This window comes from Neophocaena asiaeorientalis, unplaced genomic scaffold (genome assembly GCF_003031525.2).
Source record: "Neophocaena asiaeorientalis asiaeorientalis breed wild unplaced genomic scaffold, Neophocaena_asiaeorientalis_V1.1 scaffold528, whole genome shotgun sequence".
Taxonomy (NCBI): Eukaryota; Metazoa; Chordata; class Mammalia; order Artiodactyla; family Phocoenidae; genus Neophocaena; species Neophocaena asiaeorientalis.
Genome location: NW_020173938.1, coordinates 353,366 through 379,762, shown reverse-complemented (window position 1 = coordinate 379,762; position 26,397 = coordinate 353,366). Strand labels below are relative to the sequence as shown.

The window sequence follows — 26,397 nt, the reverse complement described above, 5'->3', positions numbered from 1 at the left end:
TTTCCAAAAGCCGTTTCCCCCCCCCCCCCCCCCCCAGTGGCTCTGATGTAGCGGGTTGGTGGGCCAGACAACACGCCTTTCTAACTGAGCTGGGGGTGTCGACACTGCTGGCCAGGACCACCCAAGAAGGCAGGTGTGCGGTGTTCAACGCAGGCCGGGGCCCAGAGGTGCCTGTGATGCCCACCTCTCTGACACTTTTACCACCACTGTTACTGCTACCTGAGGCCTTTTTCGAATCATAAAATCTGTTGGAGAAAAGATCCCACGTCTCCTTCCAGGTGTCCCTTGACCTGGGGACCCATGTTTGTGCCGACAATTCCGATTTCCTTTGTCTACAGTCAGGCTGAAGAGGCCCGAACAGAAGGCCCGAACAGAAGGCCAGGGGCTGCCCGTCTCCTGGGCCTGCAGTGCAGTCCAGAACCACGCTGACCCTGAAGGGACGCGCGTGCCAGGGTCTCAGCCGCGAGTTCCCGTGGAGATGTGTCCACCGAGGGGTCCACGCTCACAGCACAAGAAAAAGAGGGGCTGAGAGCCGGGGACCCCAGAGCCCCTTCTCTTATTCCAACAGCAAAGGCAACCCCGCAGGCCTCAAAATGCTGGCTCTTCACCCCTGAGAATGTGACCAGTGGCCTCCACGGAGACTGTTTCACTTGCCGTTAACAGATGATCAGAATCGTTTCCCATCAAAGGTATTAAACATCCTGACTCATCAGGTCCGAGTCTAGGAGGTTCTTAAGGTGTGAAGGGTAACGTTACTTTCTGAGAAGAAGGACCTCATGCCAGTCTCCTCTACTGTGGCTGGATTTTTATTATATTTACCATCTTTTAGACAAGGATGCTGTGCACGGCTTGCCCTGCCCCAGAGACAGGCCTCCCCCAGGGTACGTGGAGAAGCCAAGACCAGGGATGACTTCTGCATCCCGGCTTGTAGACAACCTTTCCTGGGCACCCCCCCACACCCAGCCCCCGCTTATCCAGGCCTCACCTGGCCTCTGCCGGCAGGTGACAAGTGACACCAATGTCCACTTGCATCTCTCTGAACAGGGAGCATCTGCCCTGTGGAATCCATGGTAAAAATATTAGTCATGTTCTACAACTTGGCAATCAGAACACAGTTCTGGCTTGGAGGGCACGCCCTGGGGGTGATGGGGTTTGTCAGTAGGCCAGGCTGGGAGGCTGGGAGTGGGCCGCCCCCTTCACCCCTCGATGTGTCAAGACTGGGATGCAGGGGGAGGCTGACGTTACACTTGGGCCCTGGTTCTCTGGGCTCTGTCCTCCTGAGCTTCCTTCTCCTGGAGAAACCCTCTTGCCTGTTTGCAGCGCGTTAACCCAGGCTCAGGGCGCAGCTGACACGGGGCACTGGGCTCTGCGCCTGGGGTCTTCTGGGGACACCATCTGCACATCGAGGGCATCTGTCTGGGTCCCGCTGTGCGTCCCGATCCTTGGTGCACGCAGCGACCGCGGCCACTGCTTGGGTCTGGGAGATCCCAGCCTTGCTCCACCCACAGCTGCTCAGGCCCCTGACAGCCTGGAGTCTTGCCCTGCAGCCTCGGCTTGTGCCCCCAGAGCAGAGGCCTCTGGCATGTGTGGGACAAGGTCACAAAAGAGAAGCTCAGACAGATCCTCCAGGTCAAAGCTGGGCGTGAAACAGCCACCTGACCCAACCCCAGCGGTGCAGGACGATCCCCATCACCCCTCCCCGCACCCGTCCATCCTCCAGAGATGGGACCTCAAGCAGCGGCCCCGCCATGTCCCCCTGGAAGGGCCTCTGGGGCCTCTCAGTGTCCCTGTGAAGAGGTGCCTGCCCTCAGGGGGCCACCAGTGGGTCCTCTTCTCCCCCTGCTCCTCGTGGGGTCAGGAAAAGGGGGTCAGGGGACACGGGAACACGCATAAAGGGACTCTCCACTCACCCAACAAACCGAATCAGTACAGACAATGGCAAGAAGCAGTGAGAGGCCAGGGGTCTGTTCTCAAGCCCAGAGGAATCAGTGCTTCAGGCGTGAGACCTGGCTGGTAGGCCCGAGAGCCCTGGATGCTGGAGAGGGAGCCTGGTGCCCTGAGGATGCGGTGGGCTCTGGGGCCAGCAGAAGGGGCTGCCTTTATCTCCCGTCTGGTGGGGATAACGGGTGATGTTGAAACTCATGCTTTAATTGGCAAGTACACATCTTCCTTTGATTAATAAAAACGGGAATGTAGATCATTTCTGAATGAAGGCTCCCCATTTGCTAGAGGAAATCTTTCAAAACCTGGGCTCCGTGAAGGCACGTGGAGGACATTTGCTGTGAAAAAGGGCTGGGAATCGACGCCCTTAAAGCACGGAGGGCATGGTTATCCACCAAGACAGGCCGTTTCCTCCAGAACCTTAGTTTGGGATAAGCACACAGGCGCTGCAAGACTGGACTCTATTTTACGTGTGAGCCTTTCACAAAGAAAACCAAACCCGCTTTGCCTCCATTCCCAGTATGTACCAAGTCCGCTCCCAACATGGGGTCAGTCCCGCTGGTGTGGAGGCCGGGCTCCCAACCCGCTGCTTTCCCAGTGGCCGCTGTCAGAGGATGCGTCCCGGGCCTGATGGGGTGAGGCTGGGCACCCCTCCCCTGTCCCCCCAGATGGCCCTCCCCCACCCCGAGCAGGCTCTCCTCGATGGCCTGGGTGCACCAGCCGCGTGCGCGTGATCCACGGGGAGGCCTTACCTCGTGGGACAGGTAGAAGGCAGCGATGCCCAGGGGCCAGAAGCAGCAGAGCATGGAGAAGACGCTAAGGCCCAGGTGGTCCCGCGGGGGCATCACGAGGAAGTTGTCCTCGCTCTCTGTGTCACTGGAGTAGTCGCTCTGCCGGGAGAGATGGGGATGGAGAGCGAGGTTACCAGGGGTCTCTCCATCATCCCCCGAAGTGGGGCTCAGGCCTGGCAAGCCCTCCTGGCAAGTGTGTGTCCCCCACAGGAAGAGAAAAACCCCAAGGATGGGCTCTGGGTTGCTCCACGGGAGATTAAACCTCACAGACCCGCGGATCTCTGGGATGGGGTGTGGACAGCTGGGTGAAGGTTTGACCATCAGAGGAGGGGGCTGGGTGGGAAGCACACAGGCAGAGTTGGAGTCCACTCTTTGTTCCAAGACTTCAAGCTGGTTTTAGGGTGAGGCAGGGCAGGTGTTGGGGCCAGGACCTGCCCTGAACCCCCTTCTTGCCTTAGACTCTGATCTGAGTAAGGACGTCACTGGGCCTGGTCTCAAGCCTGGATGTCCCTCCTGTTTTGGTTAATCAAACACATGTAAAACTGCCAATCAGAGCCTCTACTCAGCCTGTGCTAGAAGCTTCCTGCTGGACTGTTTGTGTCTCATGTGAGAGAAAACAGGTGGGGCTCACCCCAATCTCAAACAGGGACTTTCTCTAGGGGCCCAGGATGGAAGTGGGTGATGTACTGTCCACACAGTACCCAGCTGCCCTCCGCATGCGCGCACACACACACACACACACAGAAACACACACAGATACAGACACGCAGACACACACACACACAGACACACACACACACACAGACACACACAGACACACCCACACCCACAGATACAGACACGCGGACACACACACACACACAGACACGCGCGCACACACAGACACACACAGACACACACACACACCCACAGGCACACACACAGAAACACACACACACAGATACAGACACGTGGACACACACACACACACACACACACACAGGCACACACACACACACACACACCCACAGGCACACACACACACACAGATAGTCACGCGGACACACACACACACACACAGACACGCGCGCACACACACACAGACACACACACACAGACACAGATACACACCCACACAGACACACACACACACACACACGCGGACACAGAGACACACACACAGATACACAGACACACACACGGACACACAAACACACACAGACACACCCACAGACTCACACACAGACACACAGATACACAGACACGGACACAGAAACACACACAGACACACCCACAGACTCACACGCAGATACACACGCATGGACAGACACACAGACACACAAATACACACACAGACACAAACAGACTCACACACAGACACACACAGATACACACACACAGACACACACAGACACACACAAACACACACAGACACATACACACACATACACACAGACACACAAACACACACAGACACACACACATGGACACACACACAGACACACAAATACACACACAGACACACACAGACTCACACACAGACACACAGAGATACACACACACAGACACACAGAGATACACACAAACACACAGACACAAACACACACAGACACACACATACACACACAGACACACAAACACACAGAGACACACACATACAGAGACACACACATGCATGCACCCCATGGGTCCCAATCCCAGGCATCCCTTCCCAGTGAGGACCAGCTCTTTCCTGCAGGGCAGGCGCTTGCCCTGGTTGGTCACCATCCCTGGGGTCATCTTTCCAGGACCCTGCAGCCTCCCCTCCACTGGGCCAGGTCTGCGGAATTCCTGTCTTTCCTCTGCAGCAACACCTCTCAAACAATAAAGGGAAAGGGAAAGGCCCATCCTCACTGCTGCAGAGAGGGAAGAAGCAGCCTTCAGGGAGGCATCTCGCTCGGTGGGATCTGGGGACTGAGGGCTGAGGGGCAGACGTACATCTGCTGGCCCGCAGGGAGGCCAGAACCTTCAATCCAGGTGAAGGAGGCCAGGCAGGGTCACCAGGACGAGCTGCCCAGGAGGCCCACGGTGTGCACTCTGGGAGCACAGCGCTCGGAGCCTCAGGCTGGGCTGGAACAGCCGATCTGCCCTGATGGCCCTCTGCACGGGGTCTGGGGAGGGGACCCTGAAGCGACAGTTGCAGGGCGGGATCCGAGGCCCCCGAGAGACACGGAGGACGGGGCCGAAGGACAGACCCCCCGGCGGATGCGCGTCATTCGACGGGTCTGGATGCACCCAAGCCACAGCTCTGTCTGTGGGCACTTGTTCAGGCTTTTGGCTTCGGTGGAGTTTTTCGGTTTTGTTTTCGTTTACTAAGGGTTTAAATACTTGGGCTGGCTGGAATCTTACTCCAAATCTGGAAATAGCTGCTGTGGCTATTTCTCTTGTCATTTCTACTTTACAAAGGACACTGCTGGGATCTGGGCGGTTACAGTGTCCCCAGACTACAGAACCGTCTGGCCAGTGGCCGCTTACTGCAGACTTCTGTGCTGTCAGCTGTCTGGACACCAGTGTCTGGCCACCAATCAACCCCACTGCCCTTAGTTGCTTCTTGCCTAAAGCTGGGGTGTCCTCTCTGTACCCCTTGGCCCTGGGATTTTGATAACCACTTCTCGACTGGTCTGTTGGTGGCCAGTGGCCAGGGTGGTCAGCGGCAAGTTCCCCAATCAGAGAGCAGTGTGGTGAGGGCTGAGGCCACAAACCACACAGGGCTTTCTGGGCGTCGACCCCCATCTTTGGAAACAGCTTCAGATGACACCCCCATGCCTGTGAAGCAAAGGTTCCCCCCCAAAGTCTTCACAGATTTTTCTTTAGAGCATAAGGGAACCACACCTGTAAAATGCAAAGTTGTGGCTACATGGCACCAAAATAACTAGTCAATTTTCATTAAAATAGGTTTTAAAAAATTCAGACAAATGACAGGGCAGACAAAAACAGCCCAGCCCTCTGTACCATCTCCCTCCCATCCACGGCAGTGCTGTGGGTACAAGTGGCCATGGGCATCGCACCAACAGAAAGAGGAGAGGAGAGGAGGACCCTGGGGGCGGGTGGCGACGGAGACACCATCAAACCAAGTAGAGAAAACACACCACGCACAGCAGCTGTTTCTGAAAATCCTCTTCATGGGGCATTAGCTTAGAATATCTGCAAGGCAGGGTGGACGCTTCCAGAGACGTTCACAGTTCACGTGGTTGAAGGAACAGATGCTATGAGGGGGCAGAGCAGTACAGGGGCTGCTGTCCTCCTCCCCCAGCCCACCACTGCCCACACAGTCTGCCCTTGTCCATGACCTCCACGCAGGGAGCTGGCTCTCTGTCCCCTGGGGTTTCTTCCTCGGGAAGATTGAATAGGATAATCGCAGGACGCACATCAGTCCTGTGAGCACAGCCCCGAGGGTGAAGGGGTGCAGGGGCTTGGCCTTGTCCCTCGTCTCTCTCAAGGTCTCACTGTCCCCTTGCTACCGCCTGGCTCCCTGGAGCCCCACTCCCTCCTCATCCCCTGACCTTCTCTGCTGGCTAATTCTGGGGAGCATCTCTGCGTGGCCTGGGTGGGGGCGGCGGGTGGAGACCAGGATGGACTCGGGATCAGGATGCCCTGTGGAGCCTGCACCGTATGTTCCCGACAACACTGCTTCAAAAATGCAAAATCACAGAGGACTCTACGTGGTCATGGAAAATGATGACGTAGATGTTTATTCATTGCCCTGGAAAGATGCTTGTAATAACCGAGGGAAAAACCAGGGTAGAAAGTGGAAGAAGTCATATTTCCTCCAGAAAGTCAGAAATTAAAATGCTTCTGGATGGCGGGCATATCCGTGCTTTTTTTTTTTTTTTCTTTTTCCATTTCTGGGGTATAGTTTTTCTACAATAAGCAAGGTTACTGGGCAGTGAAACTCACGAAGACACCGATGTGCTGACCGGTGGGGGGTCCCCCCCGCCCTCCGTGCTCCCTGGAGTGGGATCCCTCAGGGCTTCCCTGAGGCCCTGCTTGGAGACATTGCATCGGGGGCCCAAGGAGCAGTTGGTAGAGCAGGATGGGAACTCAGCACAGCACCCAGGCTCCCTGAGATGCAGGTCAGACCCACCAGATCACTGAGAGTCAAGATCAGAGGCCTCAGCCCACGGAGCCCACGTCTGTGTTGACCAGCAAGGCACCACCGCCCCACGGAGCTACTTAAATTACCCAAATCAAAGAGGCCCGACGTAGTTCCTCAGCCACCCTACCACCTGCCAGGGCCTCAGGTGGCACAGGTGGCCAGTGTCCATCGCATGGGACAGCACACAGACTGCACATAGCAGGTACCAACAGCACACGTGTTGAATGCATGAAGAATTCCCAAGTGCCCTTAGCCGACATGGACAGCACCTGAGAAGAAGCCAGCCTCCAGGGTTTGCCCAGAGCGCGTGGGAGGAACCGGGCCCTCATTCCACGTGGGCAGTCAGCCCCGCTGCCCCAGGCTCCTCTCCTTCTTGTGAGCCCTAAGGTCCTAGCCATCCACTCAGGTGGGACCACAGTGGGGGGATAGTGACTCAATCAGGTTCAAGGCTGTCTCACCCAGGGCAGCTGATGGACAGAACCGAGGACAAAGGCAGGTGGACTCAGCCCCCCATCCTCCTCGTGTCAGTCACAGACCCTCCAGATGTTCTGGGGCTGCAACATCCTGTCCACGTCGAAGGAGCGAGGAGTGTGGGTGAGTGCCGCTGACACCTGGAGCTTCCACAGCCACGGATGGAAGTGCCTCTCCTGACCACTGTCTGGGTTGTGAGCCCTGAAGTCCTTGCAGGGAGGGCGCTGGGCCATACTCCCTCACCTGCACTGTTGGGGTAGCCCCACTTGTCCACTTGTGTCCACTTGGGGGTCTTCCGTGGGCAAGTGAGCTGTGGAAGACCAGATCCCTCAGCGCTCGGCAGAATCCTCTGGCCCAGGCTCCCCTGGCACCGCAGGCCCACTGGCCTCTCCTTTACCCACAATCAGATCAATCAAAACCAGACTCTGCTGGGGACCCACTCTGTGTATTTCACACGGGGTCATCGATGCAAAGAAGTACAGGGTTCTGGGGGCTCAACAGCATGGAACCTGGGGGCCATATTTTAGTATCTAAACACGCTGCACCCTAAATTCTACCGGGGGGCTGTTACTCAACTTTCCTGAATTAATTTAAACACCATTTTCTCACCAGCTATGGTCTTCAATCCGATGGTTGGGTTACGATGACAGGCTCCCTCTAAGACTTGCCCTTCTTCTGATCTGGAAGTGCTCGGGGGTCCTGAGGACAGTTCTACAAAACGTTCTCAGGACCCGTCTTAGTTTAGTTCCCCCAGAAGCAGATCTTGAGCCAAGGACTGGGTGCACTTGTTTTCTTGGTAGAGGACCATGGGAAATGCTGGCAGGGAAGAGGAGAGGTGGGACGTGGCCAGACCAGAGCCAGTAAAGGGCGTTTTACCAAGGCAGGTCCTCTGTGGGCGCCTGGAGCCTGGTGCCTCTGGGACCTCGGGGGCCATGTGGTAGAGGGAACCCCCGGGGAACCGCCTCCTGGAAGTTTCGGCGAGTGCCTGGGGGCAGAGGTTTTCCCACATTGCGGGGAAGGCTTCAGGGCCCAGAGAAGGTCCTCAGGTGGGCAAAGGCCAGGCCAGGGGGCTTCTCCTGCAGGGCTGATACTTGGGGGTGGGCTGAGAGCATCTGTTGCAGAGGCTGTGGAAGAACTGGGGGGGTTAAGACACCCTAAAACTTCAACCAGGGCAAGACCACCACACTCAGCGAACGTCTGGGAGTGTGAGAAGATGGGGACACACAGGAACGTGGACATCCAGGATGATGAATCCCCTCTACCTCCAAATAAACAGGCACAAAGAACAAATACACATCGTGTGTTTTCAAAGACAGAAGACCTGGTTTAAAATAACACTACATGCATCAGGTAAAACCAACCTGCATGTAGCAAGCAATCAGTCTATGTTGGAAATTATATTATTTTTCCACTGTCGTGTTTTTGTTTGCACAGTGTGGATATAATCAGGTTGTTCACTGGACTTCAGATTTTGTCCAAGAAATTGTGATTCCCCCCTGAAGGCCCCTTGCTCAGTAAGGAGGTGGGGCTAGCACGTGCAAAGGCCCTGGGCCTGGAGTGAGCACTGCACGCACGCAGAGCTATAGGGAGTGAGGGGACTTGGTGTGGGGGAGGGGCCCCCAGCAGACCGCGTGGAGCGCGGGCCGCCTTCCACTGCTGCGACCAGGGCTCATCCCACGTCAGACAAGAAACCAGGAAATACACACAGACACAGCCCTCCAGGACCAACCACAGGTGTGGGTGTCACAACCGAGACCAGCCCTGGCATGTCGATTTATCACCTGTGGATCCCGTTTCTAAATGTGAATCCCTGCTTCAGACCTGCATTATTTCCACGTGTGATATTCTGCACCCAAGAGCTCCATGTACAACTGCGTAAGGTGACGGTCGCTTCTTTAGATCTTGCTTCCCCTTTATGTTACGTTTGCCAGAGGGTCACCTACGGTTTGCAGTTGGAAAGTCCAAGTTATTGATAGTTTTGGCACCGTGGGTTTGGATTGGTTTGAACTAGGACTTGACTCACGTGAGTGCAGGGTCAGCATCTGAACTTTTGTGGCCTGGGTGCTCTGCTGGCCTCACCTGGTCCAGGTGGAATGACGTGCATCTTCACTTAGAGAAAGGAGAATGAAAACCACACTGAGATACTATGTTTCACCTATCGAGTTGTCAACGATGAAAAAGCACAACCAGCCATCCTGTCAGTTAGGCTGTGGGCACACAGCCTGGCTGGATGCAAATTGTGACACCTTAGGAAGCAGGTCTGTCGACATGCAACACAATTAAATACGTGCTGAGTTTTTGGTTCAGCAATCTCAATTCTAGGTGTTATTCTGAAGATTCACCTCCAATAATAGAAAAATACATACGCTCAAGGTTATTCATGGCAACCTAGTATGTAATTGCAAGATATTGGAAACGACCTAAATGCCCATTCGAACGAGAGTGGTTACATAAGCTATGAGGCATCCAGTGGTTACATAAACTATGAGGCATCCACCGCATGGGATAAAGCGCAGGTGGAAAAAGAGTGTGTGGTAGTGGTGTGAGCTGTTTGGATTGGATTGAGGATGTTAGTTTCTATCTATCTATAAGTAGATAAAAAATAAGTATGTCTGTGTACACGCACATGGTTACACAGGTGTGTTTATGCACCTATGTGCTACACGTTTCTCCTGGCTCAGTCTGCCGGAGGGCCTGGGAACAACGCGCCCACCCCCCAGGTGCTGAGAAGACCCAGTGCCCGGATGTTGGTTTCTAGACACGGCTCTCCAACACAAGGAGCCAGGGTGCTTTGGAGAAATGGCTGATTTCAGGGTCAGGGCCGTCAGCATCCAAGGCAGACCTGGGACAGCTCTCTGCACAGGAAATAATGATAAACTGGCTAATTGTTGACAAGCTGTGTCAAAAGGACACAGAGCCAACCAGAAGGGGCGCCTGCTGTCAAATCTGTAACAAAGTGAGAATAAACACACAGTAAATACCGTAACGGATGGACAGGAACCCATAAAGTAAGAATCAATGGTCCAGACTGAAATGAAGTAATAAATGCCTACAAATAAATATGGGGGAAGGGAAAACTCTTCCCCACAGCTGAATGCCAGCTAATAAATACAGAAGGAACAGTGGCGTTAGGAGCTTGTGAAGGACGTTAAGACCAGTAGGTGAAGAACCAGTGACAAGCAGGATGCCCCATCCTCACACAGCACCTCCTACAAGACACTTATCAATTCCAGAGGAACGTGGCTCAACCAGGAGACACTTGGCAGGCACCGCCTGCAGCACGGGATGGAGTCACCACTGGTCACGGGCACGTGCACCAGGGACACGCCAGCGACATGATACGGGGAGGCAAGCATCTCCTCCGCGGCGGTCCTGCCCAGAGCGCCGTCACCTGAATCCAAGCAGCAGGATCACCAGACGACCCAGAGGGAGGGCTCCCCTGTGAAATAACCGACCTGTACTCTCCAAGCATGTCAAGGGAATGAGGGTGGTGAGAGAGGAGGTTCCAGATTACAGAGGACTAAAGAGGCACAGCAAGAAGATGCAAGATGGGCTCCTGAACTGGATTCTGGGCCTGACCCTTGCCTTTTGCTATAAAGGACAATGTTGAAAGAACTGGGAAAATGTACATAAGGTCTATAGATGAGATGACGGTATTGTAACGATTTTAATTTCCCGACTTTTATAACTGAACTTGTTTTTAGAAAATACAACTGGCTCATTTAGGGGTAGAAGGACATCTTGTCTGACACTTTCTTGCGAAGAGCTCAGGAAAACATATGTACATTGAGAGAATGGGAACGCACCCACGGTAAACTGTTAAGACGGAAGGAAACCGGGTGACAACCATATACAGGGATTGTCTGTACCGTTCTTGCAATTCTTCTGTCCGAAATTATTTCGAAAATAGAAAGTCAAAAAACCTCTCACACGTGTGCCATTTTAGGAGGAAAAAAATTATACTTTAAGTTGAATTTCTTTCGGGGATTAAAAGTTGCATACGCTTTTCCCTCTCTTTTCATTATGCTTTAATGGAAACACTGAGCATTGCAGGGAAAACTGAAAAAAATATCAAATTCACTCTTTTCATGACACATGAATAATTCATTTTACACTGGTATTTCATCAAGTTCGTCCTTTTTATGTTTCCACAGAGAAGCTACTTTAGGGGTAAAAGGACATCTCGTCTGACACTTTCTGTCTGACACACTTTTAGTAGTGTTGGATTGTCACACACTTGCCCTCGGGGGCTCAGAGGCCTGCGGAGCCCAAGGCGACTTCTGGAACAAAGCTGGGGCATTGAGCAGTCAGGAGGCTGCGCTGCCCATCACCGGGGCCCAGGTCGCAAAGGTCTCCCGGGGGGAATCTGGCAGGGGGTGGCTCACTAGGGCTCACAGGGATGCTGCCCTCGGCTGAGAGGCGAGGAGGGTGGAGGGCCCGGTGGAGCACGTACCTCCCAGGAACAAGCTATGGGGATACAACGTCCATCCACCTGTCCTCACCCATCCGCCCACCCACCAGAAAGGCCCTGACTCCCGAGGAAGTACAGGAGCTACTTGGTGCCACGGGAGGGGCAGGTGGGAACCACGTGCCTTCCTCTGAGAGGCTGGTGGCCACCTCCCTCCACGGACCCTTGCATGCCCTCCACCCTAGGCTCCAGAAGCCTCTCTGGCTTGAGTGGGAGTCACGTCTGTGCTGCTCCGGTGAGGGCAGACTGTGGATCCCCCGCCTGGCTTGTTCGATTTCTCCTTCATCTTCTCATAGCATCAGGTACTGGCCAAAGGCACCAGCCCCTGTACAGTGTGAGGCCCTTGGAGCTACGTCTCCCATCTCTGCAGCAAGGAGAAAGCCGTCTGCCCGAAACTTGGGAGCGGGGACCCCAGAGCCCATCACCCTTCAGCCCCTCGCCACTGACCATGGCCACTGCCCTGCACATTTGCATGTGCCTATGGCCCAGGTGGGCTCCCTAGTTTGTAAGAATGAGAATATCTTCTAAACCAAGGTCTGCCTCTGTGCAAGATCCCATTACAGAAAACCTCTGGTTGTATGTCAAGGTACTGGCTGGGCTGTTCTAGGTCATCAGATACCAGACGTTTTTAAAAAATCACTAATTCCCCAATTTACTGTTCTGAAATATTCTGCTTTATTGAAAGGAAAGCAGATATTTAAATTATATATTAGTTAGTTTGAAGATTATAGAGTATTAAAATTCATTAAAGATGGCCTTATACAATATGTGTATGTATGTATACATATAGATTATTTCACTCTGTGTGTGTGTGTGTGTGTGTGTGTGAGGTGTGATGTCACATCTAAAAACTCTTCAACTAAGTCTTGGTCACAGAGATGTATATGTGTATACACACACACACTTACACATACCCTTTGAAACAATTTTAGACTCACATAAAAGTTTCAAAAATAGAACAGAGTTCCTGTAGGGACTGCAAAGATAGAACAGAGTCCCACATCCTTGACCGCCACCTCTTACATAAGCACAACCCGGCACCTAAATCAGGACACCGACCCTGTCCAATGCAAGACCCCCGACCAGCCCCCTCAGCATGAGGCCCCGAGGGTCACCCAGGCTGCTGGGGGTATCAGCAGTTCACTCTGTTTTGTTCCTGCGTGATTTTCCACGATAGGGAGGTGCCGCTGTGTGTTCGTCTGTTCGTCCACCGAAGGGCGTTTAATTCCAGTTTTTGAGTCTTACTAATAAAGGCTGTGACGCATTCGTGCAGGTTTCTGTGTGAACATAGGTTTTCGTTTCTTTAGAGTAAATACCCGGGAATGGGGTTGCTGGGTTGTTCGGTGTTGGTGTTTTTACAGGAAAATGACCAATTGTCTTCCAGAGAGGTCTTCCCGCTTCTGCATCCTCACCAGCATTTGGTGGTGTCAGTTCTTGGCATTCCGCCATCCTAAGGGCTGTGCAGTGCTCTTTCATCTTGGCTTTAGTCTGCATTTCTCGGAAGGTAGTGATGTTGAACATCTCCGTGTGCTTATTTGCCATTTGTATCTCCTCCTTGGTGAAGTGCCTGTTCTCTCCATTACGTGGCAGCTGGCTCCATACAAACTCTCCTGCAAATCCCTGTCACCCTTACCTTAGCTTCCGCCTCCCAAATGTAGACGCTCTGCCCGGCAGGTGGACTCCAGGTGTTATGAGAAGGGACTCAAAGCCGGCAGATCAGTGGTTGGCCTCCTGTGGGCACCCAGCCCGTGCTAAGGACAGCAGATGGGGCTGTCGTGGGGGGGACAGTTCCAGCTGGAACAAAGGACAGAGCTGTGAGGGGGTCAGGGACCTCCAGTCTGCTTCACAGGGGGCAGATCACCTCTGGATTATCCATTTCTCGACTCATTTCAAGAGGGATTCAGAGCGACCAGGATGGTGAGGAGAGTAAAGCGATGCCCTACCGGGAAGAGGGGGACCCTGGGGAGGGCAGGGTTGGGGGTGAGCATTGTCTCCATGTGTTAAGGGCCATCCTTAGAAGAAGGAGGGATGGGTCCTCAGGCATCCAAACGGGTACCAGAGGCGGCCCATCTCTAGAGAGGGAAACGTTTCCAGAAAGGGTGAGTCTTGTACCTTCTCTGTCTGTGAGGTGGGTTAGAAGCCGCCTGGACCACTGGTCAGCGGAGCTCTCTGTGCTCACTGCTCACACAGTGTGGTCCAGGGGCTGCAGTGTCGGCCTTGCTGGGAGCCGTCAGGAATGCAGACGCCCAGGCCCCACCCCAGCCAGCCGGGACCTGCCCACATGGAGGCTGCCAGGCTCAGGAGAGGTGTTTGGATGGGGAGTCACGGGGGATGCTCCATCGCTGGTGGGGGGTGGGGTGTCTCTCCACCGTCGTGTGTCAGGAACGTCCCCGGTTATCTGCCCTGCTACCTACCTCTGGACAAACATCCACTTCAGCAAGTAAACAACAATGATGACAAACTGACTGTCAGTCCTTCTGTTCTCTGTCCTTGTGCATAAGAAGCACCTCTGACTACGTCCCTGTGACATGGTGCTGGTCCTCCCCAGAGGAGTGGCATGGCTGTCACTGGGCGCTTTGTTCCCGCTCAACCCCATGGACACACCAAGGACTGGCCAGGGGCTGAGCAGGGCTGTCAGGGCACCGGCTCCTCTCCTCCCTTCCCCCTGCAGTTATGGGGCAGCTCTGTCCGGCTAGAATAACCTCACTATTTCTCTCTTTTCTAATGAAATGCCGATGGCACTGTGTTCATAACAGTCTTCATGTCGTGCTTTCTCCTTAGTCCTTACTTGGGGCCTGACTTTGTTTTTGTGGTTTGTGGGAAACATGGTCTGCTCTTGTGTTTCAGCACAGAGTCAGCTGCTGCCAGGATGTCCCACACGGAGGCCCCGGGGCTGCCGCAGGGCCTATGGGGCGCTAAGTACCAGAGGCCCGGGTCCCTCGTCTGCTCCGTGCACTTGACGTGGGACACTTTCTAAAGCACCTCATTAAACAAAGTCGAGGTCACATAAACGCTCACCAGGAAGACCTCAAGGAGCCTGGGTGCTCATACAGGTAGCGTCTGGCTTCATTTCTATTGAAAAAAGCATGACACTGACCAGGAGGGCTCCTCTGACAGTCATTCATTTACTAAGAAACCAATCGGCACAAAGGATCATTAGGTGCCCACTCGGTGATGAGCTTCGGGGCGTATCCAGGAGCTCCTGTCTCTGCTCCTTTCCCAGGAGGCTAAAATCCACTTGCCCACAGTCCCCGGGGCCATGGGGGCACTGCCCATACCTCAGGTCCTGAGGCCAGGCTGGGCCCCCTCTGTGCTTTGTCTGAAACCCCCTCCTTTCTCGACACACTGCCCCTTGCTCCCCCGCTGACCGGCTGGTCTCCCAGGGGACATTTCCTAGTAAATCACGTGCTCATGAATCCTTGCATTGCGTCTGCTTCTGGGAAACTCAGCCTAAGATGGCTCGGCCGTGTCCGACAGGACAGAAAATCATCAAGTAAACACACACACACACAAACAACGGCATCTCAGCACTGCGACCTGGATGCTGGCGAGAAGGCAGCCAAGTGAAGGGGAGGAGAGAACACTCTGGGTCCAGAGGGGGTTGCAAAGCCGCCTGGGAGCTGGGAAATGGAGGGGGACCAGGAGGCTGGAGGTGGTGGGGACAGAGTGAGAGGCGAGGCGACGGGGGTAGGCAACTGCTCACGGGGCCCCTGCGTGTCTGCATTTTATTTAACTCAGTTTGGGTGATCTGCTACTTAACGATGTATCAAAGGGATCAAAGCAAAAGTACTAGAAGAGGAGACACAGTAATTGACTAGCTTACCAAAGGCTTGAAAATCTCCCTATTTTCTAGAAGAAACACGAGAGGAAAATCCCGTACAATCTACCATATTGAACCACGTCCAGATTTCACCCAGCCTGGGCCAAGCAGAGCACGGGATGGTTTGCTGGAGAGACAGGTATCCTCTGGGATCTGACCTCAAGTTACAGCTGTCCCTCCACTGCATCCCTGACCCTCCTCCACCACCAAGCCTCCCTGAAACACCACTACTTTCTCTGCTAAGTCCTTCCTGAACCTGCATTTTACGGTGTAGACCTCTCTGGGTAACGTCTTACGTAAGGTTGTGACTCCAAGCAACGTGTTCTGTTTCTCAATATACTTCTTTCCACTCTGAGGAATGTTCCCTGACTTCTCAAGTTTTACCTGTTTGATGATGACACAGACGTCCCCCAGACCCCCCGGTGGTTCTCACCTTTCCAGGCTTGTCCACACGGCACCACTGCAGGCTGGCGTACATTTTGCTTCCTACGACACAAAGACTTACAGGTGCCTCAGATGAACCGTGCAAAGGGAACATTTTCCCACTAACACTGCTCTCAACAGCACACACATCCTGCTGTGTGGATTTGTTCTTTAACTGGACAAAGGCTGTTTTCCTAACTTGGCCTCGTGTTTCTCCAGTGACGGGGCTGTGGTGCGCAGCGTGGTTTTCATTATCCAGGAGGAAACAGCCTTCCTTCTGGGACCCTTGCCGACACCCAGGCCAGGCCAGGTGGGGCCATCCCGCTTCCTCCCACCTGTGAAGGGGGGCGGCACCCTCCCTGGAGACAAGCCCGACGGACGGGAATCCTCAGTACTTTGCACACTGAGACCTCTTTCTTGCCTCCTCCGTGTCTGTTTCCTCCAGGTGAGTATCGGCACCGAGCACCCGCTGCCCGGGGCCACGAGGAGGGTGTGCAGGCGCTGCATCCAGAACGATGGGGTCTCCCTCACCTGCTAACGGTCTGAACGATCTGATGATTCTCGCACCAGCCAAATGCCTCTTGTTAACAAAAACCTAGCTTAACCTCAGCCCACGAGTGCCGGCCACCTGCACCGCCTCCCCCGTGTTAGTTTCTTTTTGCATCTCAGAATGCACAATGCACCCAAACTACCTGTGTGTCAGTCCTGTGAGCTTTTCCTTCTGTTTTTAGGAAACGCCGTGAAATGGTTTGTTAGGGAAAAAGTGGAAAGTATTGGCAGTCATGAAGTTGGGCTCGTCCTGGATTTCTGTGGTTATTCTGCCATTGTTTCCCCAGCAGCGGGACGGACAGAAAGCTGAACAGACCATAATATGGGGGTGACACTTCCCACGATTCCCTTAAAAAGGACGTGGTCATCACCAATACTTTGAATTCAAAGGACGTGCTTCTTCTAACAAACTTGAATGCTGACGGTTTCCCACAAACTTTCTTATGACATAATGTCATTATGACATTATGATGTGGCGGTGGGAGCTGAGGTTTTGGTTACCATGGGCCAAGGTTAAATGGCATTCCCTGGGCTCCAGGCCATGAAGAGCGTTTTCTGCACACCTGGAGGTCGCTGAACGCAGGAGTTAGCGGCAGGCCCGTGAGGAGACACGTTTCATGCACCGTCGAGCAAATTTGCCCCTCGGGGACTCCAAAGGATCCTCTTGGTACCGAGTTTTGTTTACATGAGTATTGCTTGAAATAGGTGGACCTTTGGCTAAGCGTGGGGGAACTTTATTAAACCACAATTTGGTTTAGAACAAAATTTTACTGGTATTTGTTCAAAACTGAGTATGGAAGAGATTCACAAAAGTTACAGGCCTGCCTTTCACTGTTATTCAAGTCACATTTACCGTGTTAGCACGTTCAGCTCACAGCTACCTGTAAATACGTAAAAGCTGATTTCATTACAATAATTGTAGTCTTAACAACGGTGAAAGATTCCAGTTCCAGGTGGCCACAGATACACGGATGGCTCTCTCCCACTTGCAATTCTGAGCAGGGGCTCAGGAGCCGCCGCCGAGAGATCAGTGTGAGCTTGAATGAGTAAAAAGGCTTTTATTTCCTTGGCATACAAATTTGGTTTGATGTCCCAACGCTCCCGCTTATCGGAAAGTGTTTCAGGGAAATGTGACGAATGATCCCCTTGTGTTCTTATGACAGATGGATTTATTACCTCAGAGGTTCTCTCCTCATCAAACGGCTATAATTACACGCTCCAGTGCCTTTTCCTGGCACGTGTGAGATGAGAATATAAAGATATTGATTTTTATTTTGTAAGAAACGTGCCGCAAGTCCCACATTTATATGAGAGTTTTCCTTGACATAGAAAATTAAACCGGTAAATAGCGCACTGCTGTTCCAATCGTGCTTGTATTTCACACAATATTTTTGAATTTGTCTTTGGAAATCATGAGTATGTAGGATGCCCTCAAAATATTTACTCCGTAAAGGTAAATTTAATTTCGAGATGAGAAGTTATTCCCACAGGCCTCTTTACAGAATGAGCTGCAGCTTGAAGAGTGCTAGGTAAGATGTGACTATAGGAAATAAAACAGATTTCCAGTGCGAATGACCCACGCATAGATCCAAAGAAACTGGAATCTCTAAATACATTTCTTTATTTACAGACTGTCTCAAGGGAGGAAAATGAGTAATTTAATTTCCTAATGCTGTAAGTGGATATACGTCATATTATTTAAAGATAATTAATTCGATTAAAATTCTTAAGCTAACCACCAGCCATCTGTGGGCATTTGAACATATTCTTGTCCATGTCTAGTGCCTGTTGGAAAATGCATCTAGCAGTTCAAATAATATCCTGCAAAACTTCGGGTATAACAGAGCCGGGAGGCAGGCAAATCCTGTCCCGGAGAAATGACTGAACAGAATTGTCCAAACGGCCTTGTCAGGGCACTCTGCACTGACCCAGGGCCAACGATGAACTGAGGGGCGTGTGCTTACGAACCACTGCTGAATTCTGAGCCAGAACAGTGTGAGTCTGGGGTGTTCCTGCTCTGGGCTGATCCAAATCCACCACCAGCTTGGCCATGAAGTATTTCTGCTAGGGTGGGGCTACCCTTGGAGACCAGAAGCTTCACTGCTAGAAGGAGCTGAATTGACTGGGGAGCACAGAGTGGAAACTCCAGTCCCAGGTACAAATTGGAAATCTTGCAGCTCTCCCAAACTATGGCTCTAGTCCTGGTTGGGCCAAGTGGCAGATAGCAGGATGACTCAGGAATTTAACAAGGAGCTCCTGGAAGGGAGAGGACCACGGGGGCCTGGGGATCTCTCCTCACATCCCAGGCTGATGTGAGGCTGTGCGAACGCATATTTGCCACCAAAAGGCAGCAAGAAGAAAAAGAGGAACAACAACAAAACCAAGAAACACATAGAAAACAAAAATCAAAATGGCAGACATAAATCCAACCATATAAAAAATTACAGCTAACGCAAATGGATTAAATACTCCAATCAAAAGACAGAGATTGTAAGACAATTAAAAAAAACAAGACCCACCTATGTGTTCTCTATAGAGACACACTATAAATTCTGAGACAAAAATAAACTCAAAGCAAAATGATGGAAAAAGATAGCTCGTGAAAACTGTAATAATAAGAAAGCTGTGGCAGCTACACTAATGCCACACAAAATAGACCTGAAGACAAAAATGGTCAATATTCCAGCAACATATACCAATTATAAAGGTACACGCACCAACCAATAGAGCCCAAAATACATGAGGCAAAAACTGACAAAACTGATGAAACGACCAGGAAGATAAGCAACAAAGACAGAAAACGTGAACAGCATGGCCAACTCAACTCAACAAGCATTCATGGGTCCTTCACACAACGACAAATACAAGTTCCTTCACAAATGCACAAGGCACATTTCCCAGAACACACCGTACGTTAGGCCACACATCACATCTCAATAAAATTAGAAGAGAAATTACACAAACTATGTTATTCAACCATATGAAATTAAGTTAGGAATAAATGATAGGAAAAGTGTGGGAAATCCCTGAAATTTGGGAATTAAACAACACTTTTATAAATAACCCATTAAGAAAATAAATAAATCACAAAAACACTTTTATAAATAACCCATTAAGAAAATAAATAAATAAATAAACAAACCCATTAAGAAAATAAATAAATAAACCCATTAAGAAAATAAATAAATAAATAAAAACCCATTAAGAAAATAAATAAATAAATAAATCACCCATTAAGAAAATAAATAAATAATCACATATTAGATGATATTTTGAACTAAATCGAAAATGAAAAAACATATCAGAATTTATAGCAGGCAGTTAAAACAGTGTTCGAAAGTTACAGCTTTAAATACATATATTACGAAGGAAGAAAAATCTCAAATCAGTAACTAAGAAACTAGGTAAAGAAGAGCAAATTTAGCCCATAGGAAACGAGAGGAAATTATCATAAATATCTGAGTGAAAATCATAGAAATGGAAAACCGAGAAGCAAGGACAAACCAATGGAAACAGACGACAGATATTTGAAAAGATCAAGGAAATGTATAAACCTTTGGCTAGACTGAGACTGCGCAAGGAAGAAATGGAAACTCACCAAAACTAGGCAGGGAAAGAGGAGACATTGCCAACTGTATAGAAAGTGAGAAGATTTAAATGGAATATCATGGACAATGTTATGCTGACAAATTAGGTAACTTGGATAAAACGGGCAAATCCCTAGAATGACACAAATGACTAAAGCTGAGTCAAGAAGAAAGGAAAACCTAGATTTGCTTTAAAATCATAGAGAAATCAGGTCTGATCAGTAATCAAAAATCTTCCCACAGAGAAGAGCCCAGGCCCAGATGGCTTCACTGTGAATATGAATGAATACCTGAGAAGAAAACGTACCAGTGCTGGGCAGAGTCTTTCAGAGAGAAGAGGAGGAAACACTTCCCAACTCATCCTATGAGGTCAGGGTCACCCTGACACCAAAGCCAGAAAAAGACAAGAAAAGAAAGCTGTAGTTGTCAAGGACCAAGACCCCTCACGGGCACAGAAATAAACATCCTTACCAAGTTGTTAGCACATTAAATCCAGCCATATTTAAAGGGGAGCAAACACCATGGCCATGGGGGATTTATCCCCAAATGTAAGGGTAGTTTAATATATGAAAATCAGTTAATATAATAGGTCACATAAATACAATAAAGGACAAAAATTCCCAGCATTTGCCATTTTGTATATTTAAAAAACTCCTGTTTAACCAAGTCTTGACAAAGGCTGCTCCCTGCACCTGATTAAGAGCCTCAAAAACATGATCCTTCATCTGAGTCTGAGCACTGACCCCGAACCAGGAGCGAGGCGAGGACCCCCACTCACCACCTCTGTCACCAGCGCACGTGAGGGTCCAGCCCAGGTACAAGACAAACAAACCAAACGAGACCCGGCCTCCCCGCCCCACCCCAGAGCAGCCTCTCACATCCTCATAGGACGCTAAGATCGTGGTTAAAACACTGCCTATTATTTTCTGAGTAATTTCAGTTTCCTCTGGGTCCACTCTTCTATTTTTGTTCCTCTGCCTCATTCACGCTTTGGGGTTTTCGTCAAATGTCTGCGAGTCCTCCCTGCTTCGTTCCTGTGTGTGAAAGAGGCCTCTGCAAGGTGCTACCCTGAGTGTGAACCCCTGTCTCTCCCAATAGGTTTCTGGTTTTTCACGGGAGGGCAGACTCAGGGCTTGGACAGCCCAGGTGTGGGCTCAGACATGAGGAGGTGGCTGTGTCTGAAACAGCCGTTCAGGGACCACAGAGTATCGCCATCAGGACACGGGAGTCTGACGCCAGGAGAGCCACCTGGGACCCCTCCAAGCTTCCACCTCTCATGTGCAGCGTTAGGGACAGAGCCTGTCGCCCAGTGTGGCTGCCGGGATCAGAAGGCAGGGTGAGCAGAGGGGCTAGTACAGGAAGATGCTCCAGAAACACGCGTCGCCTTCTGCTTTCCTCCCGTGTCACTATTTCCCGGTGACGACATCCCATGTGCTTTCCAATGGATGCTGGAGGCTTGGCTTTGTCACAAAAGGGTGACAATCAGCCTTTCAACATGCAATGAGGCCCCTCCAGCCCTGACCCGCACCCACTTCATTTCATAACTTTAAGCTCAAGTTTTATATTTTGCAGAACTGCTTTATTACTTGTGCCTGAAATCTCTCTGCTTGAGTTGGTTTGTGTGAAAAGGAGACGTGATTTCCTGCGGTTGGGGCCCCGTGAGCTGTGGTTTTAGCTGCGGTCGGGTACCAGGAGGAGGCCCCAGATCGTGCACGCAGAGTGTCCCGAGGGCCCCCGAGGCGCCTGCCCGGTCACCCTCCATCCCGTTGCACCCCTGCAACTCCCCAGGCTGACTCTCCGCTGTGACGGGCTCCCACTCTCCGGGCAGCGCACGGCAAATGCCGTGGCCGAGGCCTCTGCACAAGATGCTTTCAATCAGCTGCAGATACGCTCACGCCAGCACCACCGCCCCAGAGGCAAATGAAGCTGCAGGAGCTCCTACAGATGTGTGCCCAGTGAGCGGACCCGTCTGGACCAGGCCACCTCCACTCCGAGTGCTGGACAAGTCCAGGCAGAGATGGGGGCAGAGGAAAGGCTCTGGTGACAGGGCCCTGCTCCTACCAGGGCAAAGCTCTCTGAAAACTGTGATTTCCAGGAAACAGAATCGATCTACTGTAGACTGAGTGAAGCCACGGAACTCCCCAAGGAGTCAAAACCACATTTTCCCTTTTATCGGAAGTAGAGCTGCCTTCTGGGAAGAGCCCCACATCCATACGGACCATGTTTTTTTAATTTGAGTTACAATACGACCAGGACTGTTCTCATTCTGTTCAATTCGATGATCTTAAAAAGTGATGCTTGCTCTGTGGGAGCTGCTGCAGTCCTGGCCCTGTGGTTGGCATGTTCCTATCCTGTCACCCTGAGCAGCCCCTCCCACACCGACTTTGGTCTTGGCCATGTGACTTGCTTTGGAAGATAAGATGTGTAACGTGCGCTCCACGGCAGAGACTTGAAAAGCCCTGGCTCCCTGCTCACCCCGCTCTCTGCTCCCGGAATCCCCACCACGGCCGCCGCATGAAGAGAGGCATGTGGTCCTGTCATCTCTGTCACCCGGGCCAATAGCCCAGCCCACATTCTCAGGCTCAGGCCAGTGGGGGAACCCGGCAAGCCCAGCAGAGCAGCCTCCATCCAGCTGAGACCCCCGCAGAATGCTGACCCCGAGAATCACGAGCTCACGGGGCTGTTAGAAGCCACCGATTTGGGGGAGATTCGTTACACAGCAAATGCTAATGCGTACATGCCCATTATTTTTTCATGGAATGGGAAAACGGAACACTTCCTGCATGTAGGATGTGACCAGAGAGAGGGGAGGCCTGAAGCCCACACGAGTGATGAAGGAGCTACCTCTACGTTTTCAGTCTACTAAGTGTCCCCCACTTTTCACTGCTGGGGATGTTATGTGCTGGGGCTGATTTCTAAGAACTTGTGACAAAGCTGAAAATCCTGTACCAGCCAGCCTGGCCGATGGGGGGTTTGGGACCCTGTGTGCACAGAGAGGCCCCCCGACCCTTCCTTCCTATCTCCTCCAGACAATGGCAGGTACCACGTCCTGAGCATCTGTTCACTTGTAATGCTGCCCTGATTCTCTCATCCTCTTCTATGACAGGCCCCTCGTCCTGCTCTGCAGCCAGAGCAGCTCTGACGATGCACCCCTACCTGAAACAGCCCCAACCTCCCGGGAACCCCTACACACGAGCCTGCACGGCGGCACCCCTGGAGCCGCAGACAGGCTGGGCTCCCAGTCTCGGCCCCGCCCCTCCGTGGGGCTCTTCTTGACCCTGTTACTCTCCCTCCTGTCTCCAAGCCTCTGGGTTTGTGTCCCCGCCTAAAATCCAGTCTCCCCGAGACGGCAGTGAGGTCCTCAGGGACAGGACCCCGCGTCCTCCTGGTCCTGCCTTCCCAGCCCCACCAGGTCTAACCCCTCTCTGTTCCCGCAGATCTAGGTTGGACACCTCTGTGTGTCATCTGCTCACGACGTCCCTTTGATTCTCACCCCCTACCCCGATGAACCTTCTTGCCGGAGGGTCTCTCTCTCCCCGGCCAGGTGCAACCGGGCGCCTCCTCTGCAGCCACAACTGAGCCCCACGCTGAGCTCGGGGGTCAGCCTCTCCTTCGGAGGCTCTCGGAGCAGCGGATTTGCATCACCATAACTCCCGCATTTCGCTGAAATTGCATCTTTGTATGTCTGCTTCCTAAATTCCATGCAGCACTTACACTTTGGCTTTAGGCAAAACCCCAGACCTTGGTAAAAGTGGACGCTGAACAGAGGCTCCTGAATGGCAGCTAAAGCACTCGCCCAACTTTCTCAAATTTCGGCACTGGCCCAAGCTCACCCCCGCTCTGCCCCTTGACGGGATCCCCCAGGTGTGCTGGTCTTCCCGACGGCCTCCGACAGCTGCCCTCCGCTCTATGCCCCGTCAGCTGGGTTCGGGGCTCTGTTCACAGGGTTTGCTACAAAAGCACATTTTGTTTTCCGTTTCTGAATATCTGTTTGGACTAAAACCACCTCTCCAGCTGCTTCTCGTTCTCGTTTTACCTCCAGTCCTGACGCCCTTGGTCTCCTGGGCCCACCAGTTCCTTGTGACCTCACTGACCTTCTCCCCAGTCTGGGCCCCCGCAGTGGGGCTGAGTCTACTCGACACCCTCCTTTGCTCTCTCCTGCCTCTCCCAGCTTGCAGGCAGGAAGCAACGAGCTTGCTCTGCCCTGAGCCTCCCCTGCTGAAGGGCGGCCGCCCGTCACGAGGAAGGTCACAGCGCTCGGGCCTGACCACACCTGCACACGGACCCCCCTGCCCCAGACGCTGGCTGTCTCTTCTAGGATGGTCGCTTCCCTGAGTCACCGCCCTAAGGGTCCTCACCCTCCCCCAGCTCCATGACCCTCCCCCACGTGGGCCCTCATCCCATCCTCTTCCACCTAGAGCACTTGGACTTGGTAACCTTCCCAGACCAGCCTTGTGTGGACTGCTTGAGAAAGACCAGACTTCTGCCTGGACGCCAACTCCTGCCCCCCCCCGCCCCGGCATCCTCTGCCCTGGACATTTCCCTCCACCCACAAAAAGTTCTCACCTATCAAAGTAGGAAACCAACTTCCTTTCCCTCTGACCACACGCTTCCTCCTAAAGGTCTTTCCCTCCCAACTGACAGAAACCGGCCCCTCTCTCCCTGCCATGCATGTCCTGGAGGAACCCCCTCTAGCCTCACAGCAGCAAAATGACTGCCCCCCGGCTTGGGTGCTGGCCTCCAGGGCTCAGACCACTGCAGCCTCACCCTCGCCCTCCACGGGGGCGGCCGTGCGTCACATCCCGGCCAACACGCACGTTTCTGGGCATGTGGTCTGACGCCTGGGCCTGCCCTACGGGAGACGGGACCCTGCGATAATTCAGCTCGTCTGCCACTTATGCTATCAATTTCAACTGTTTCTTCCAGCAGGTTTCAGCTATTCCAATGATCCTTAGTAGACGCTCTGGAATGTCAAATTGAGGAAACCACACGTAGCAGCAAAAACATCCCAAATTGTCCCCACACGTGTACTTCCAGCCTTGTGTGGCCCTAGGACCATGAGCCCCCCTCCCCTGCTCGCTTTTGCCGGTCTCCCCTGTGGGCGGGGTGTGAGCAGAGCCCCACCCCCTGCCAGCACTGTCATCCATTAAATCCATCTTAGCCCTGTCCAACGGCTGTGACCTTGTGCCCTCTCTGACCAGCATCTCTGTTGAAGCCCCCCGCGTCCTGGTCCTCAGCTCTTTCTCCGTCCCCGCATCAATGTTCTGAGTGAAGGGCACCCAGAAGGCTTCGGTTTCCCTGCACTTGCGCACATTGGCTTCACACCCCGACTTCTGCCTGGCGCTCGTATCCCGCCGGAGCCCCACACCCTGCTCCCGAAGGCCCATGACAGACACGCGCTCTGACCTCCAGCTCCTGGAACCCCTCCTCCTCCACGTCGTAGGAGAGCGTGTGGATCTTGATGTCTTCGGGCGAGAGGTCGAGGAACTTGCTGTCGGGGTACTCCAGGCTCTCCTTGGCGGGCGACCGGTCCTCGATGAAGGTGGTCTCACAGCAGTCGGCCGCCACGCTGTCCCCCCAGGGGTGCAGCACGCCCTCCGAGTAGAGGATGATGTTGGGCCGGTAGAGGGACTCCACCGACTGCTGGAGGGTGTTGGGGTCCAGCAGCTGCTGGACCGGCTTGTTCCTGCTGCCGTCCGGGGCGGCCGGTGCCGCGTTGCCCACCATCCGGCAGCTCTGGTACTGGGGTGCCGGGTACACGGACACCAGCCCATCTCTGCTCTCAGACACGAGGCTTCTGGTGTTGATCAGGCCATTCCTCTTGCCGGCCTCGCCGAGCTTGCTGTGCACCAGCCCGCTCTTCTGCTCCACGACTCCAGCCATGGCGCTGTCCTCCCGGCCGGGCGTCGGGCTGGCGGGCTGGACTTGAGGGTCACGCTTGCCTCACGGGGCCCATTTCTCCTGGAGGAGGAAGAAACAGAGATGAGACAAGAAAATCACGCCTGAAAAGCTGCTCATCAGCCAGATCCTGGTTGTCTCAGGGCTTCCCGGTCACCGGGGTGCAACTCTGCCGAGTTAGACAGGCTCCATGGGGGCAGCGGCCAGAGGGAGCCAGAGGTGGACTCCTTGCATCTCTATACTCTAGTCTCTGCTCCAAATGAAGGCGACTGTAGGAATTGGAACCACTGCCGCTCTAGAGAGGCTCACGATTTCAGCCGACCTGCTGAAACCCA

General features: G+C 52.8%; 1 protein-coding gene across 2 annotated transcripts in view; it reads right to left on the bottom strand.

Annotated features, from left to right (window-relative positions):
• The window catches only part of SYNDIG1 (synapse differentiation inducing 1), a 57,313-nt gene extending 31,207 nt beyond the window's left edge, over positions 1 to 26,106 (bottom strand). Inside the window, exons 1-3 of one of the 2 annotated variants that reach the window (XM_024752696.1) lie at positions 25,571 to 26,106; positions 2,694 to 2,831; positions 1,895 to 2,110 (exon numbers count right to left, since the gene is read on the bottom strand). In XM_024752696.1, the coding sequence (XP_024608464.1) occupies positions 1,994 to 2,110; positions 2,694 to 2,831; positions 25,571 to 26,047 (732 nt within the window). In that variant the 5' untranslated portion in view covers positions 26,048 to 26,106 and the 3' untranslated portion in view covers positions 1,895 to 1,993. Of the gene's footprint in view, positions 1 to 1,894; positions 2,111 to 2,693; positions 2,832 to 25,570 lie in introns of those variants that run through there. The other variant, XM_024752695.1, reaches the window with a different exon arrangement.
• Positions 26,107 to 26,397: the final 291 nt, after the last annotated feature.